We start from the raw sequence: 17,720 nt of genomic DNA on the forward strand, positions 1-17,720 counted from the left end.
CGTCCAATTACAGGGCACTCTGTTAGTGACTGCTTAATAATTCTAATATTCTCCCCCAAAACAAAATTTCAATATGAAATCATGGCAGCATAATTTTTTACAGATTGTTTTTTCTAGAGGTAGAAAACAGTCAAAGCTGAAAGTTCATTGGAAAGTTTTTTGCTTTTTTTGACAAAAATAGTTTTTTTTTCTTGGCAAAAATAGCCTAACGTGAAAGTTCACAGAACATGTTTTTTAAAGGCAAAAATAGCCAAAAATAAAAGTATTCAGAAAATTGAATTTTTAATGGCGCATATAGCCAAAGATAAAACTTTTTTAAAAGCAAAATAGCTTTTTTTAAGGCAAAAATAGCCAAAGATGAAATTCATAGAAAATTGATTATTTTTAATGGTGAATATTGACTCCTTAATACTTCTAATAACAGGCGCAAGGCGGACATATAGAAAGCAACTCCTTGATCCGTGGTCGTAGTAAAGAGACCACCGGTGCACTAAGTTTCGTGTATCAGTTGAGATCATAGAATATTATAAACATGAATAATAGGTTAAAAATGCAACAGTTTCCAAATGAACTTTTAAATAAGATTTTTATAATTTAACAGCAAATATCATGTTGAATTATTTTTCTTTTAACTGATAAAGGTCTAAAAATAGCAAACTTTAAGTCACTCTTACCATATATGCCTATCGGAAAAAGTTGAAAATTTCAATTCATTTTTTATTATTTATATTAATTTATTTTTTTCATTTTTTAAAACTGTGTAGAAAAATAATTTTTACATGAGATTTTTTCTCATGACGTCATATCCAACAATGAATAGGTCCTAGTTATATTACGACAGCCACACTAAAGACTCAATTATAAGTCCTAGTATTAAGAAATATTATGAGAATATGATCATGATTGAATGTCTCCACTGCCCCATTTGGATTCCCGGAACCACCGCCGTCGTTCACCTTCTGCTAAACCAACTGGTAACGACATTATCATCTTTTAATTGATTTATTTTATAGTTTGTTCATGTAGTTGCTTCATGTTGAGTATTGTCCTTTCACGATCTTTTTTCTTCTAATAATGATCACGGCTTAAATATTTTACCAAACTATTGAATCACATATGAATTAAAACTGATTTTTGATAGGATAGCTTCATAATGTATTTGATCCACGTTCGTCACTATCCTTTCACGATCATTTTCCTTCTAATAATGATCGCGTCTCAAATATTTTACAAACCTATTGAAACACACATGAATTAAAACTGATCTTTGATAGGATAGCTTGATATTGTATTTGATCCACGTTCATTATTGTGCTTCTACAATCATTTTCCTTCTAATAATGGTCGTGGTTCAGGTATTTTACCAAGCTATTGTTTATTTGTTTGTTCTTGTGCAGCATTCACCCTAGGCGAGTTGAACCATCTTTCCCCGAAGAAGGAAGAGTCAAGGGGATATTAAATTCACAGGTGGTCCCCAGTCACCTATATACCAAGCTATTGAATCACACATCAATTAAAACTCATCTATGAGTGGGTAGTTTGATAATGTATTTGAGCCACGATCCTCATTGAGAACCTATGTGGACTTATCTTCAAAATAAAAAACAATTAATTTTCTTAAGAAAAGATAGACTTACCAGCAAATACAATGACATAGACGATGCTATCAATTGCAATCACCATCGATGAAATGAGCAAGAATTGAGAAATTTGGAAAAATCCAAAACTTTTCAGACTGTGCAGCATTTCGTCGACGTTAACATTGGCTTGGGGTTGTTTTCGGTTAACCATTCTGTTGTAAATAAAGTAAAATGGCCGCTTTGAATGTAGACGAACGATGATAGACGTATGAGACGGGATCAAAATGAGAGGCACACTGAAGTGGAAAGAACTCACATTAATAGGAGGAACAAACTAATGACATAAGTATAGTAGTAGTAGTAGTAGTAGTAGTAGTAGTAGTAGAAGTAGGAGGAGGAGGAGGAGGAGGAGTTCGGGATATAACAAAGAAGACGAAGATAAAGGCAAGAAGAACAAGAATAAAGAAGAATAAGTAGTTAGAGGAAAAGGAAGACAACAAGAGGAAGGAGGTTGAAGAAAAAGAAGAAAACGGAGAGGAGAAGGAGGAGTGGGGGAGTATGAAATAGAGGGGAATGAGGGGGTCAAAGAAGTGTGATAGGTATTAAAAAAAGAAGGAAACGAAGAATGGAGGGAGAAGGATGAGAGGAAATAGTAGTAGCATTAGTAACATTAGTAGTAGTAGTAGTAGTAGTAGTAGTAGAAGAAAAAGAAGAAGAAGAAGAAGAAGAAGAAGTAGAAGAAGAATTAGGTTCAAAAGAAAAACTGTAAGATATCAAACGTGTGAAGATGAAAGTAGTAGTAGGAGGGAATAAGAGAGAGAAAGAAAGGGAGAGGGAGAGTGAGAAAGAGAGAGGGAGAGTAAAAATCCCGATAGAAATGAAAGCGGTAACAATTGAAGATGGTTATGCATAAATAACGGGACGAGGATGGGCAGAGGCGAACAGATAACGACTGATAAGAACGTCACATAAAAAAATATATATTGAAAATTAAGGAAATATTAGACAATACGTCATCAAAAGAAAAAAAAAACTCAGTTGGTTTATAAACATAAAACAGATCATGACATTCACCGACTATCAAAATAATGTAGTTTGTAAAGCTACCCTCAGGTTTTCAGAAAAAAAAATTAAATAAAAATTTTTCATTTTTAAAAATAAAACGGAAACCTACTTTTATTCGCCAGTATACTCTTTTAGGCTCGTTTTGTTCCACGAAGGAAAAGTTTAATTTATTTTAAGACCTTTATTCACAGATTTTTTCTAATGTAATGTTCTAATGATTTGTTCTAAGATCAAGACGAACTATAAAATTAAAATCGCCACTAATATGTATTGCAAACATGGCTGCCAATTAAATACTATTCAATCTACCACCAGGAATAAAATTTCTAATTCATTTATGGCAAGATGTTGATTTACTCTATTTTGAAATTCTATATAGATACTCGTGTTCGATATAAAGATTCACACATTCGAGAAAATACTCCGTAAGAAGGCAGGAGGTTATATTATCGTAAACACCGTGAGATTAGCACCCAATAATACAGGTTATTAATCCTTATCTAAACATTCCAAAATCGACATGAGAATATATTAACATTCCTTGTTATGCTTCCCAAGTAGAAACGCCTGACCTTACCTGAGCAGCAAATTATTGGCATAAATTTTGAGAGATAATACATAATACATAATACATAAGTGTGACGCTGTCGCTTAGGCGGAACCTCAGAGCCTCACCGGCATAACTAGTTCCGGGAGACCTCACCCTTATAACTGTATGGGCTGACTTTATCTTTACAGAAGGATTATCCATTGTTATGGAGTATTAATAGGATAGGTAAAAGTATCTAACTAAAAAACGTTTTAAAAAATGAACTAATAGAAAATGTGAAAATCACACATCTTATCGGGTCAAACAAACCTGTGAAAATTTTGAGGACGATGCCAAGTGAAGGTCAGTTCAACTTGTATATTCATTGAGAAAGAAAAAAAAATATAGATAAATGACAGCACCGTTCAGAGGCAGATGCAGGATATTCAAACCAGGTTCCATATTTGTTTGCTTCAAATGTTTCTAGTTGTGATTCGAAACTCGACCATTTGGTTAGCAATCGGGATCTCCTCCTGTATGCTATTATGCTCAATACAAAATTAAGAGACATATATTGTTATGGTGTGAAGCTTATCTGCCCTATTTATTGTGTAGATGGACTCTTCCAAAGATTATGAATAGAGTTACAACAAAGTATCGTGGCAGTCATGACAGCAGTTATTAGTGGCAATCATAGCCACAATATCAGACGCAGACTCGTATTATTTGGATTCTTCGAACTACTGTTCGCATCTTCAGTGTCATTTTCACAATGTTTCGGTCGATATAACCACCGACCTTCTTCAGGTGTGTCTTGTAAAACTCGGAAATGTTTCTCACGAACTCGGGAATTTCGATGGTATATCGAACGGAGCCTTTTATTTACTTCACGGGGATAGCTTGCTCTAGTTTCATCAGCCATAAATGAATAGAAATTCCACCCAAATCCCCTAGTTCAACAGAAACATTCCCGGTTTCGACAAAATGCACCTGAAGATGATCGGGGGATTATATCGACAGAGACGTTGTGAAATGACAATTAAGATGAGAACAGTAGTCCGAAGAATCCAAATAATGCAAATAGCCAATCCTCATCTCAAAAATTCAGAAACATACGCAGAATTTCTGTAACATGCTATTTCTGTACCTCTGTTAATTTCTGTAACATGCTATTTCTGTACCTCTGTTAATTTCTGTACCTCTGTTAATTTCTGTAACATGCTATTTCTGTACCTCTGTTAATTTCTGTAACATACTATTTCTGTACCTCTGTTAATTTCTGTAACATACTATTTCTGTACCTCTGTTAATTTCTGTAACATACTATTTCTGTACCTCTGTTAATTTCTGTAACATGCTATTTCTGTACCTCTGTTAATTTCTGTAACATACTATTTCTGTACCTCTTTTAATTTCTGTAACATACTATTTCTGTACCTCTGTTAATTTCTGTAACATACTATTTCTGTACCTCTGTTAATTTCTGTAACATGCTATTTCTGTACTTCTGTTAATTTCGATAACATACTATTTCTGTACCTCTGTTAATTTCTGTAACTTGCTATTTCTGTACCTCTGTTAATTTCTGTAACATACTATTTCTGTACCTCTGTTAATTTCTGTAACATACTATTTCTGTACCTCTGTTAATTTCTGTAACATACTATTTCTGTACCTCTGTTAATTTCTGTAACATGCTATTTCTGTACCTCTGTTAATTTCTGTAACATGCTATTTCTGTACCTCTGTTAATTTCTGTAACATGCTATTTCTGTACCTCTGTTAATTTCTGTAACATACTATTTCTGTACCTCTGTTAATTTCTGTAACATACTATTTCTGTACCTCTGTTAATTTCTGTAACATACTATTTCTGTACCTCTGTTAATTTCTGTAACATACTATTTCTGTACCTCTGTTAATTTCTGTAACATACTATTTATGTACCTCTGTTAATTTCTGTAACATACTATTTCTGTACCTCTGTTAATTTCTGTAACATGCTATTTCTGTACCTCTGTTACTTTCTGTAACATACTATTTCTGTACCTCTGTTAATTTCTGTAACATACTATTTCTGTACCTCTGTTAATTTCTGTAACATACTATTTCTGTACCTCTGTTAATTTCTGTAACTTGCTATTTCTGTACCTCTGTTTATTTCTGTAACATACTATTTCTGTACCTCTGTTAATTTCTGTAACATGCTATTTCTGTACCTCTGTTAATTTCTGTAACATGCTATTTCTGTACCTCTGTTAATTTCTGTAACATACTATTTCTGTACTTCTGTTAATTTCTGTAACATACTATTTCTGTACCTCTGTTAATACGCTCTTGTAAATATACCGCCGTGTTGTCTTCAAGGTCACACCCCAAAATAAACTAACTTCTGTCAACAGATATTTCTATTTACCTTCGCATACCTTGGCCGGGGAAGATCGGTGACAGATTTGCCAAACAAATTTCTATGTCTTTACAACAGTGTTATTTTGCATCGAATACACGAGTTGTTGTTTTGTGTTACTACCAGGACGGTGTCTTTTTTCGCATCATAATAATTTTATTTTTTGTTTGCTTAATGTAATTGCAGTTTGCGCAATGTTGTAAAGTAGATTGTAAAAATTTTAAATCCAGGTTAAACAACACGTGCCCACAAAATTCGTTAGGCCAATTATTTAGCGTCTGATGTTCTTAACAATGCATACAATATATTTTATCGCCGAATATCTAATAAATAGCCGTTCATGCACCTCCAATTTTACAGTTGAAGTTTTCTATATTCTAAGTCATACCCCCCTTCCACTCGAAGATATTAACAAACCACATTCAAGGCGAGATACGCCTATCAAATCTAACATCCAACGGATCTTAGTTTACAGGAAATTTGATTGACTGTTGAAAACCATTTGTTTAGAATCTAAACTTTAGATTAACGTTTTACTTTTGACGAATGCTTACAAAATATATAAGAGAAAAATAAACATGGCTTCTGCCAAAAATTCTGTTCCATAAACACGCCATTAACTACTACCAGTTCATATGGACATTGTTGCATTAAGTTACTGTCCCCTAGTATCAAGTGCTGGGTGAAGAGGATGGTTACGTCAAGACCATGTGGCAGCAGGGCGCAACTTCATGTCACACTTCCGAGAAAACCTGAAAACTTCCACAATTTTAAAAGTTCCAACACCTAGCTTCTTGCAACTCTACGGATTATTATGTGTGAGTGCAGTTAAGAAGGACACCCATTGTGTCGTTCCCAACATCAGATTGCAGCTTATTGTTAGGATCAAACTGATCTTTGAATGAAACTGTAAAGGCGCTCTAAGAGATGCACTTTGAAATTTGAGACTACATCAATTATTGAACAAGGTATGGCGTGTTTCCTTTTCTTTCCGAAAGTGTCACATTCATCCCAAACTCTGTGTGCTACTACTACTACTACTACTACTACTACTACTACTTCTACTACTACTACTACTACTCATAATGATCTATAATATAAATCTCATCTGTCTGTTTAAATGTATGTTTGTATGTCTGCCTAAAACTTTCGACAGAGGCGACGGATTTTCACTAAATCGATATCATTTTGAAGCTCGACTTTTTAGACGACAAATATCGAAAATTGGCTAAAAAACATTAATTCCTTCACACTCAACTGGTCACTTTTCTACAGGGAGGGGATGGCTTTTTTTTTTCATCGATATTTTCGAAGTCATCCCCGCTTTTCGATTGTCGATGCTTAATTTAAACCTACGTCACTTCCGGTTTGGCGATGGGTGCAATAGCAAAGACGTAACATTTTTTTTTTCACGTTCTTTTCCTCCTCCGCGGTACGGGTTCGAGCCTGCCTGCCTGCCTACTACCACTTTTTTCTTTTTGCTCAACACACACTCTAACATCTGGGTAACGCCGGGCACCCAGGCTAGTAAAGACTAAAGGGTGACTTTTAAAAACTCGACTTGTCTTGTGGGAAAGTCATAACTTTAGGTCACATCTTCAGGAAAACTCAAATGCCTGTCTGAAATGTTCCACAAATTCAGTCTCAGCATCTTCCCAACTTATCTAATTGCAACACCATGTACTATTATGAGTGAAGAAACACACCAACTATAACGCTTGCCATAGTAAGAATAAGATGATTGCAAGAATTAACCTGATGTTAAGGCACCTCTCGAAGGAGGTCGTGAATGTCGTATGAACCAGGTATGAACCATGGTGGAAGCTCAAGGAGGTTCTTCACGTGATCCATGTTCAGCAAAAGCTTTTTTAAGAGATGCACTTTGAATTTTAAGAATGCATCAGTTATTGGTCAAGTTATGACGTGTTTTTCTTTTTCTTAAAATGTCAAATTTATACCAAACTTGGGCTATTATATGTTCTGAAAGACCAACTGTACCACCTGCAACACCAATGATGAACTGATTAGGCAGGCGTCTATCGAAGAACAGGAAAGGCATAACTTCTATCCCTCACCCCTTTCTCTCTTTCGCCTGTCCCTGTTCACTGAACGCTCCAGTATTGGCGATCTTCGATTGAAGATAACTGCTGGCCAACGTTCGACAGTCTAACGACTTTGAAACTCTTCTATTTTCCTCACTCGGATATTTTTCATCTTTGTCACTGAAATAAATCCTTTTGGTGACGTTTTAAAAGATATTTTACGTTTTCGTTTAGTAATATATATATATATATATATATATATATATATATATATATATATATATATATACACGAGAAAACAGTTAATAAAACATGTTAAAAAACACTTTGAAAAAGAGTTAAAAACATATTTAATCTGGAAAGGAAACACTAGATAAGTGGATAGTCCTTAATCCGCGGAGTTTCGAAGAAATACTTTCCTTCTCATCAGAGGGTAAGAATTAGCAAAATGCGGGATCGGATTTTGCATGCAAAAGTATTTGAGGAAACAACAAGTAAGTCAAAGATCTTACTTGATAACAAAAAAGTTAAGCAGAGGGAATATCGTTAAGAAAAAGGTGATTACACGTGAATGGATAGTCTGGTGGAAGATAAATAATTAAGTGACGGTAAAATCCAAATATATAACTTCAAGAAAGTTAATTGAATTTCCATTTGCACAAGTAAAATCCAAGGAAATCCCGTAATTGGAAGATGGTCCAAAATAATCCAAAGGCAGAAATCCATGGAAAAATTCACAAAAATGTGTACAAGGGAAAAAAGGAAAGAATTCCAATAATATTAATAAAAGAAAAATAAGATATGCTTTTCACTCTACTGCCGAGACATAAATATAAATAAGAAAGACAGGGAAGAAGAAGAGGAGAAAAAAATTAAATGGCGATAGAATTAAATATAATATATATATATATATATATATATATATATATATATATATATATATATATATATATATATATACTAGCAGAGAGACACGACGTTACCCAGGATTGAATAATGTTCAACGAATATTTCACACTCCTATATTTTTATTGTCATCAAAATCCGTAAAATCGCCCGGAAGGCTGCAACATAGTCTTGAATATATATTTCGTGATTTATCAGTCGTTTTATACAATCGATATATGATAAATTTATGAATAATTGGTCCAAATTTGTACCTCGTCTTATCCGGCGGTCGTTTTATATGCCGAAATATACGGTATTTACTAATCTCCTTGTTAGGCTATTTACTTGATGCGTTTTACTGGATTTCCTCTTTTTATGGAACTAAATCTTTGAAATAGGAAACTAAGCCCAAAATATTGAAATGTGCCCACCTTAGAAGTTAAATTCGTGGTTTAATATACTTTGATTCATATTTCAGATGAAAATACAATTTTGTTTTCCTAATATATAACAATAATTTTATCTCTTTTTGGAGTTTGTCATCGATAACAATTAATCTGACGAATCAGTATTTGATTCTGACTAGCCATTTTCCCCTTTAGACAATTTTTGCAATAAACATGTACTTTTATTTATTTAGTCGCGGACTATTATCCTCATCTTCTAGTCGTTGTTTCACAACGTTTCGGTCAACTATTCCTCTGGCCTTCGCCAGGTGGTTAACCGCGAAGGAATGTTGAGTCTCTTAACTGTAATTACTGCCTTCCATAGTTGTCAACTAGCCACATTTTGACCAATTAAGCCTCTAGCTGACTTTGGGTAGGATTGAAACCGCTATCTTCCAGACAATACTTACCTGGAACCATAGAGATTCAACGTCTCTATCCACTGTGCCACGGGTCCCGAAGGGCGATCAAGGTTGGATTTTTGGTCTTATAAATCCAAGTTTTTTTTTTCGTTATTATCTAGTCTTCCATCGTCGGGTTCGTACTATTATATATAATATTATATTCGTTATTATATAGTCTTCCATCGTCGGGTTCGTACCGAATGTTATATTATTTCTTATTATTGGAATCCTTTTGAGATGAGCAATTTATATATATATATATATATATATATATATATATATATATATATATATATATATATATATATATATACGCGTTTTATTTTTTATTACCGTATTTTACTGTTTAGTTACATTATTGTTTCAGCTACGCGACCGTTTTTTTTTTTGGCCGTCATGTAGCCTCCTCAGACTTTTACAGAAATGTTCATTTATAGTGGAATGAAAGAGTGAATGATGTCAGGGAAGAAGTGCGAGAAAAGCGGAAAAAGAAGAAGGGAAAGGGGAAAGGTGTGGGGGGTGCTTGGTAGTTTTAGTTTTGGAGTTCAAGAATATTAGGTGGTTGTGGGGGTCTGAGAAGTTCATCTCTAGTGTGGCTAAGGACATATGGATACATGGAGGGGGAGGAATATATGTAGGGGTAGGAAGAGGGGGGTTACTTTAAAATTCGAGTTCTAAGGTTTAGGTTGTTGGCGTCTCATTGACGGCCCAAAAACGGCCGCGTAGCTGAAACAATAATGTAACTAAACAGAAAAATACGGTAATAAAAAATAAAACGCATATTTGCTCTACAACAGTATTGAGCACTTTCTTCAGATTTTTATTAATTACCATTTCTACTATATATATATATATATATATATATATATATATATATATATATATATATAATTACATTTTAAAAATAATATATATATATATATATATATATATATATATATATATATATATATATATATATATATATATATTTGCGAACTATTATCCAAAACCGACCAGAGGCTTAGTTGGCCAAAACGTGGTGAGACGACAACAACATCTATGAAAGGCAGTAATTACTGAGGATACAGTTAAGAGACCCAGCTTTCCTATCCCGTCGCGGTTTACCACCTAATGAAGGCCAGAGGAAGTTGACCGAAACGTTGTGAAACAACTATGAATATGAGGATAATAGTCCGCGAATAAATAAATAAATAAATAAATGACTCATCCCAGAAGGATTCTAATAAAAAAAAAAAAAAACACGTATTTTTCTTAAGTCTCTGCTCGGTTGTTTATTAATATGAAATTATTTTTACCAATCACATGTATATCTTCAGTTTATTTATGTTCTTAATAAAATAATTTTACATTTTCCTATCTATTACAGCTGAAACATAGACAATTATATATGCATACATGAAATATTAACATATTCATTTGATCAAATTATTTGTCTATCAAAGTATTAGGTATATTTTCACTATATTACTTAAAATGGATTGCATATATGAACAGCTGATTGATTTAATTCGTAGACCTATTATTTCTTAATTGCAGTAAGTCTTTTAAAACCTCTTTCTTTCATGTATACCGAATTATTTATTTCAAATTAAACCATTCCTTCGCTAACAAACAAAAAATTATAAATAATTATTTTAATACCTACAGAGACTTGTGTTTCATCCTTTCGGAATCATCAGTATAGGAAATTATTATTAAGAGAGTAAAATAAAAATATAAAATAATTGCCGCAATATATATATATATATATATATATATATATATATATATATATATATATATATATATATATATATATATATATATATATATATATATATATATAAAATGAAAATTACAATTGAATTTACCAAAATTATCCAAGATGGTAAAATTAAAGTAAATTATAAATATTAAAGAATTAATATTTATAAAATTATCTCAGCCAGATATAAAAGCTCGATAAAACCAAATAGGAAATAGAGCATATAATATGAGCAAACAGTTAATAAAATATGTTCAAAAACACTTTGAAATGAGTTAAAAACATATTTTATCTGAAAAGGAAACACTAGATAAATGGATAACTCATTTCAAAGTGTTTTTTTAACATATCTTATTAACTGTTTGCTCATATATATATATATATATATATATATATATATATATATATATATATATATATATATATATATATATATATTGTTTTTAAAATATCATTATCCACTGACACGTGTTTTGTCGTCTGCGACTCATCAGAGTGGCTGAATCTAGTGATATTCAGCCATTCTGATGAGTCGCAGATGATGAAACACGTGTCAGTGGATAATTATATTTTAAAAACAATATAGATGTTTCTCCCTATTTGGGGGTTCCAAATTGGTCAAAGCGAAAATTATTCGTAACTCGTATTTTGGTAAAAATGCACTTTCGTATAAATACGAAATAGATACCCTTTTCTCTTCCCCTCAACCTCTACCTCACAGAAGAGATGTTGCGAGTTTGTCTCTGCTTTATCGTTATTTTTATAGCAAGTGCTCGACTGAGCTTCAATTTATGGTCCTCCCTCGCCAAACTTTCACAAGAAAAACTCGTCTAGCTTAAAACACTATCAATAATTCCCCCCCACTCTTTATCTGTGCCTAAACCTAAACGTAGATTCCATGAACAAAGCTTCTTTCTTAGAACTGCGCGCCTGTGGAATTGTCTTCCGTTTTCCTGCTTTCCAGCTGACTGGTTGTCTTCAAGTCTAACGTAAACAAGTTCTTGATGAGCCGTTCCACTTAAGTTAACAAATTTACCGAATTTCCATTACTAACGATTACTATATTGTCCAACTGACTACCGTACACTCTTAACCCTTATCCTCGAGTGGTCTCTGGGTCTTGATAAGTGTTATGCCTATGTAAAAAAAATAATTAAATTCATTCAAAACGTATCGTAATAACAAAAACAAATGAAATAACACACACACATATAATCATTAGGTCAGTTCTTTAGAAAGTTTTTTCAAACCTACTTATTCTTAACAGATGTAATCTTTCATATGAACGATTAACGCATGCACATTTGTGAAACAGTTGACAAACAGATAAAAATCCGATGACCCCCCCCCACGTAACATTTTTTTTCTAATTTTGATTTCTTAGCAACCCTTTTCACAGGATGAAGACCGGTTAAAAAATGTTCCACCTGTCTGAATATCCTACGTAACAAATTTCATGTCTGTGAATAAAAAATTCATTGAGTATATAGGTTGAGAAGTGTCTTCACGCACACATTCTCACTTTTATAGATATACAGATATGTTTATGGGAAAAATATTTTATTTATACCGATCCTTTTATTTATGAAGCTCGATGTAACTATAGAGCTTATACAAATAAATTACAAAAAAGTCTACATTCCAATGTGTTCCATCTTACCGGATATTTCTTTCAGCATGGCGAAATGCCCAATTCTTGACAGCACCTGTTTCGTAGCGCAGAATCATTCATGTAATTATTATGGCAATTTTTGAATCTATTCTGCCGACTCGTCAGAAGAATGGGAACTCATCAAGTTCAAAAGAAAATAAAAAAGAATACGGGGATAGTCACAAGAATTCCAAAAATCGGAAGAGTAGTTGCAATTGTGTTTTTTGATATTTACGCCATCTTAAATTCTAATACAGAGTCACCAACGCCATACGAACGTATTAATATAATGTGGTCATTTTGTGTCGATTAACACTAAAAATATCTCATATAATACTTTTTAATTTATTATTTATGAATATATTTATATATATTATATATCTACATAATTATGAAACTCAGATCAGATCGCTTGCTTGAGCATTTAAGCCGTCTCCCCTGTTTGTGACTTCCGATTTCAAAAAATTCGTCTGCTTACCTATTTCATGGACACCCTGTCTTAAGTCTGATATTAAAAGTCACTGCTGCTATTCAAAGCATATACAAGTTCAACAATATTTTTTGTTTTAGCTTATTTTAACGTGTTTTCCTTACCAATAAATGTAATTTACACCGTTGAGTAAAAAAAAAACCGATTTAAATATAAATATACAATATATAACTATAATCATATGTATTTACCATATTTTTAGTAGCACTCCTGTGGATTCTGACGATTTTTTTTTTCAGGCCTTACTTATAAAATATTTTCTCTTCAAGGAGAGGGGGGGGGGTAGAAACTTGGTTTTAGTAATGATTTTAGTAGGGTTTCCTTAATTTTAATTGGGCAGTAGTGCTCTGGAGGTTTCCTGGGTTTTATTTTTTCACTCATTACTTAAAAAATGTTTTCTCAAGACAATAAAAGACAATGTAATCTTAAAACAATTTTTTTATTTTAAACATTTTTCATCTCACACTTTATGGGCCCACCAGTAGACTGGTACTATTATATATATATATATATATGCATATATATATATATATATATATATATATATATATATATATATATATATATATATATATATATATATACGTGTGTATGTTCGTATGTGTGTGTGTGTGTGTGTGTGCGTGTGTGTGTGTGTGTGTGTGTGTCTCTGTGTCTGTGTTTCTGTATCTGTGTTTATGAATGCTGGGACAACTAATTCGGATCGGGAGTGGGGAAAATCGGAACTTTTGGAAATATCGGAATAGGAAAAATTTATGCCTCTTTTCTGATGCCAAAAACGATTCTTGTCATTCTTTTTTGTTTCCATTGCTAAAACTAATGATAAAATGATAAACATTTATTAATTTTTAAACTAATAGTGGAACTAAACTTTATACATTACCTGTACAAGTATATATTTTTACATTACATGGATTTTTACAGCAATCCGAAAATAAAAGTAAAACAAACAGCATTTCTATTACTAAATATTTGGAGATTTTAAAATGATCAGAATCGGTACTTGTTCCGGAATCGGGAAAAATCGGGGCTCTGATGAACAACGAGTGTCCCGCACCATATAACTGGACCTCCACTGCCCTGTGGGTCAAGGTTCTTTTAACCAAAGGCTAAGGGTGAGGTAACCCTGACAGAAACATCCAGAGGAGCTTAGGCCTTGTCAGCTGCGGCATACATGACCCACCGGCGTGTGGAGTATGCTCTGGTTCCCAGCAACCTAAGTCCCAGTCATGGATCAAATGGCATGATGAGTGGAGAGGGCTCCCGTAAGCCGTGGTGAAGGCAACCACTCTAGGAGAAGGAAAACCCTGATATAAAACCTGCGGCGACTGCTGCTTCCAATGATGTTGACTTGCTCTTCTTTATGGTTCAATGTGGCAGTTGTTTAGAGAGTGGGATTGTCTCAGTGCAAAGTCTTTCCTCACTATAAAAAGCTTCAAGCACAGGCATTACTTGATATGCAATGGAATACATACTTTGCAATCTGTGTATCTCGATAACAAAAAAGGCTGGCTGTAATCTGAAACGGCAAACGGACATTCAATGAGGACCGATGCGTATATGGGCGTGAATGGCATAAAGGCTCTGGAACTTCCAGGGTCTGGCCTGGTAGATGTTCAGGGCACCACAGCGTGGACCCGGTCATCAGTGGATGTGCTGGACTATAGAAGGTTCATAGAAGTGACCGTCTGGCACGTGCTGCTAGTTGCACTCATGTTTGCGTCATTTGAGCCAGAGATGTATTAAGTAATGGCAATACTTATACTCAAGAACGAGTTGCTGCCATCAAAAGACGGGATAAAAATTGTTCGCTTATATCGCCAGATGATTTAAGAAAATAAATTAATGGAAAGATAACGTAATGAGCACTTTTTTTTTTTTTACTAAATATACCTCTTATATATATATATATATATATATATATATATATATATATATATATATATATATATATATATATATAGTAAGTTATGAAAATATATGGAAATTAAGCTACACAGAATGTTCCGCGTTTCATTCTGGTGAGAACGAAACGCGGAATATTCTATGTAGCTTAATTGCCATATATATTTTTATAACTTACTACCTATCTCTACCTATGTATTGAGCACTGTTGAAGTAAATACTGAAAAATTTACGCATAAAATTATATCTTCGTATATTAATTTAAGTGATTAAATGAAGTAAACATATATATATATATATATATATATATATATATATATATATATATATATATATATATATGAGTGTATCTGGAAGCTCTAAAGCTCAGTCGGTCTGTCACGCATAAGATAACATTTTCGTCGCTAATTAAATCAGCACAGATGTTCAAGACGTCAATTCGATCGTTTAACCTAGAATCTGTCATTTTTTTTTCTCGTACGAGTAACAGAATTTGCAATTTAAATTCTATAGTTTTTTTAAAATCATGTTTTGTTGTTTGTTTATTCAATTCGTGCTTTATCTTTTTTTTTACCTCTAATCTAAATGTGCATTATTCGAATAAACCCGTTTAGTCCTAAACCATTTACGATTGCTTTAAAAATTATTAAGAGCACAACAAAAGACTTCCTGAAATCGTGTATTTAAAACATTAATACAAGGCGCAAAAGTAAACTATGTCCTTAAAATTTCATCTTTCTGTTGCAGATATTGACGGTATAGGCCTCTCAGAAGGCGGTCACTGTCATAGACGTGTGTCAGAAGCAGAGATACGTCATTGACTTCCTGGCAACAGTGCATTGAGAATGGTTGTGACTATGTAGAAAAATAAATTCTGGAGCACAAAAGGTCGCTTGTTTTAATGGTACCACTCCCGTCTTAGTAGCTCTTCAATTATTTTAGTTAAAAAAGGAGGGCTTACTTTTGGAACGAGCCTCGTAAAACTCGGTATTGGTAAAACGTTCGACCCACCTAAAAAAAAAAAAATGACTTCTACCAACGCAGAAATACGTAAACAGCCGGAAAAAGCTAAATTAAAACGAACTGGCATCAAATTAAAAAAAAAAGGCCGGTTTTCAACTGAAAAAAATATAATGAAAGAGAAACATTCACCGTGTGTTTATTTTTATGACAATCTATTTATATATTTTAATCAATAAATATTTTTATTTTTATGATAAAGTTAAAAGTTAAATTTTATTTTCGATAAATTGTGTGTGTTTTTTAATGAATAAAGTCTGTTACAAAGAAGGTGGGCTCCCTCTACCGTTCTAGAAAATTACTCACCCCTAAAGCATCTTTACGAAGCCATCATTCGCCCATGCATGGCGTACTGCGGACACATCTGGGCTGGTGCAACAATCACTAGTCTCTTCATCTTGGACAAGGTATAAAAAAGAATATCAAATTTAATAGGTCCCACGCTAGCGGCTAAGCTCCAACCTCTGTCACATCGCCGCAATGCTGTATCCGTGTGCCTGTATTTTATAAGTACTATAATGAAATGTGCTTTGATTAAGTCATAGCACTTGTGTCCCGTCGATGTATATACTCTCGACTAACCTTACAAGCAGCAGAATTCCACCCATTCAATCTTGAGGTTCCTAGGTGCCGGAAAGTTTCTTCCACCAGACTATTAGACTTTGGAATTACTTTCCTCTTTCCTGGTTTCCTGACTGTACTAACAGGCAGAAGTTTAAATATAATTTAAAAACACATTTGAATTCCCCACATTTCCCTGTTAGATATGATCACAATTAGTAGCCCCTTATGTCCATGAAAAAGAGTTTAAAAAATAACTAAAGATTGTAAAGAAAAAATGAAACACAATTTATGTTTCAGGTTTTAAGGTTAGAGTTAGTTTATTTTTTTGTCAACACTGTATTGTTTATTCAGGCTTTGCTAAGAATATTACTGTACCGTTGTCTGCGGACCAACATACATTGTGTGCAGTTTCAGTAGCAAAAGAGACCAAGACAAAGAATAGGAAATAACTCCAACTCGCTTGTTCTATGTAGTAACAACATTTATTTTCTCAATTGTACAGCCGTGACGTCACCCACATGATCTAGAATATTCCCCACGTTTCTCACGAGATCTCAAACGTTATCTCTCTCTCTGTGATCGTTCTCTTTTTTTTATAGTCTTTTTTCCCACCGATGACGCCACTTTCTTTTTTTGTGATGAGTAGGGTTATGACAACAGCATATTCTTTTCCTTGTTTTGATTCTCGATTATATATCCGACACAGTTAGATACAGTTAATCTACCGAAAACTACATCACTCTATATAAAAGCATATAAGATATCAACGGATACACACTCGGGATTGAAAACAATGAAAAGAATATGCTGTTGTCCTAGACCTAGTGATGAGTTTTCTTTTCTTGTCCATGTTTCGGGAGACTGAAGCGCCTGTCCAACAATGATGAAATTCATTATCGGTGCAATCACTTTTCTTCAAATAGCCAGTCTGCCTATTTTGAATTTTAAAATTTGATCAATTTACAAAAAAGTTGTCGTCTGC

At 33.3% G+C, this 17,720-nt stretch overlaps 1 protein-coding gene across 3 annotated transcripts in view; it reads right to left on the bottom strand.

The window, feature by feature from the left end:
* LOC145260482 (organic cation transporter protein-like) overlaps positions 1–17,720 on the bottom strand; it is a 127,807-nt gene that overhangs the window by 93,207 nt on the left and 16,880 nt on the right. The window contains exon 2 of one of the 3 annotated variants that reach the window (XM_080118590.1): positions 1,638–1,876. The exons of 1 other annotated variant lie outside the window; for it this stretch is intronic. In XM_080118590.1, coding sequence (XP_079974716.1) covers positions 1,638–1,791 — 154 coding nt within the window. In that variant the 5' untranslated portion in view covers positions 1,792–1,876. The remainder of the gene's footprint in view (positions 1–1,637; positions 1,877–17,720) is intronic. One more of the 3 variants, XM_080118591.1, reaches the window with a different exon arrangement.

This window comes from Euprymna scolopes, chromosome 36, assembly GCF_053919585.1.
Source record: "Euprymna scolopes isolate OS-2025 chromosome 36, ASM5391958v1, whole genome shotgun sequence".
In the NCBI taxonomy this organism is placed as follows: domain Eukaryota; kingdom Metazoa; phylum Mollusca; class Cephalopoda; order Sepiida; family Sepiolidae; genus Euprymna; species Euprymna scolopes.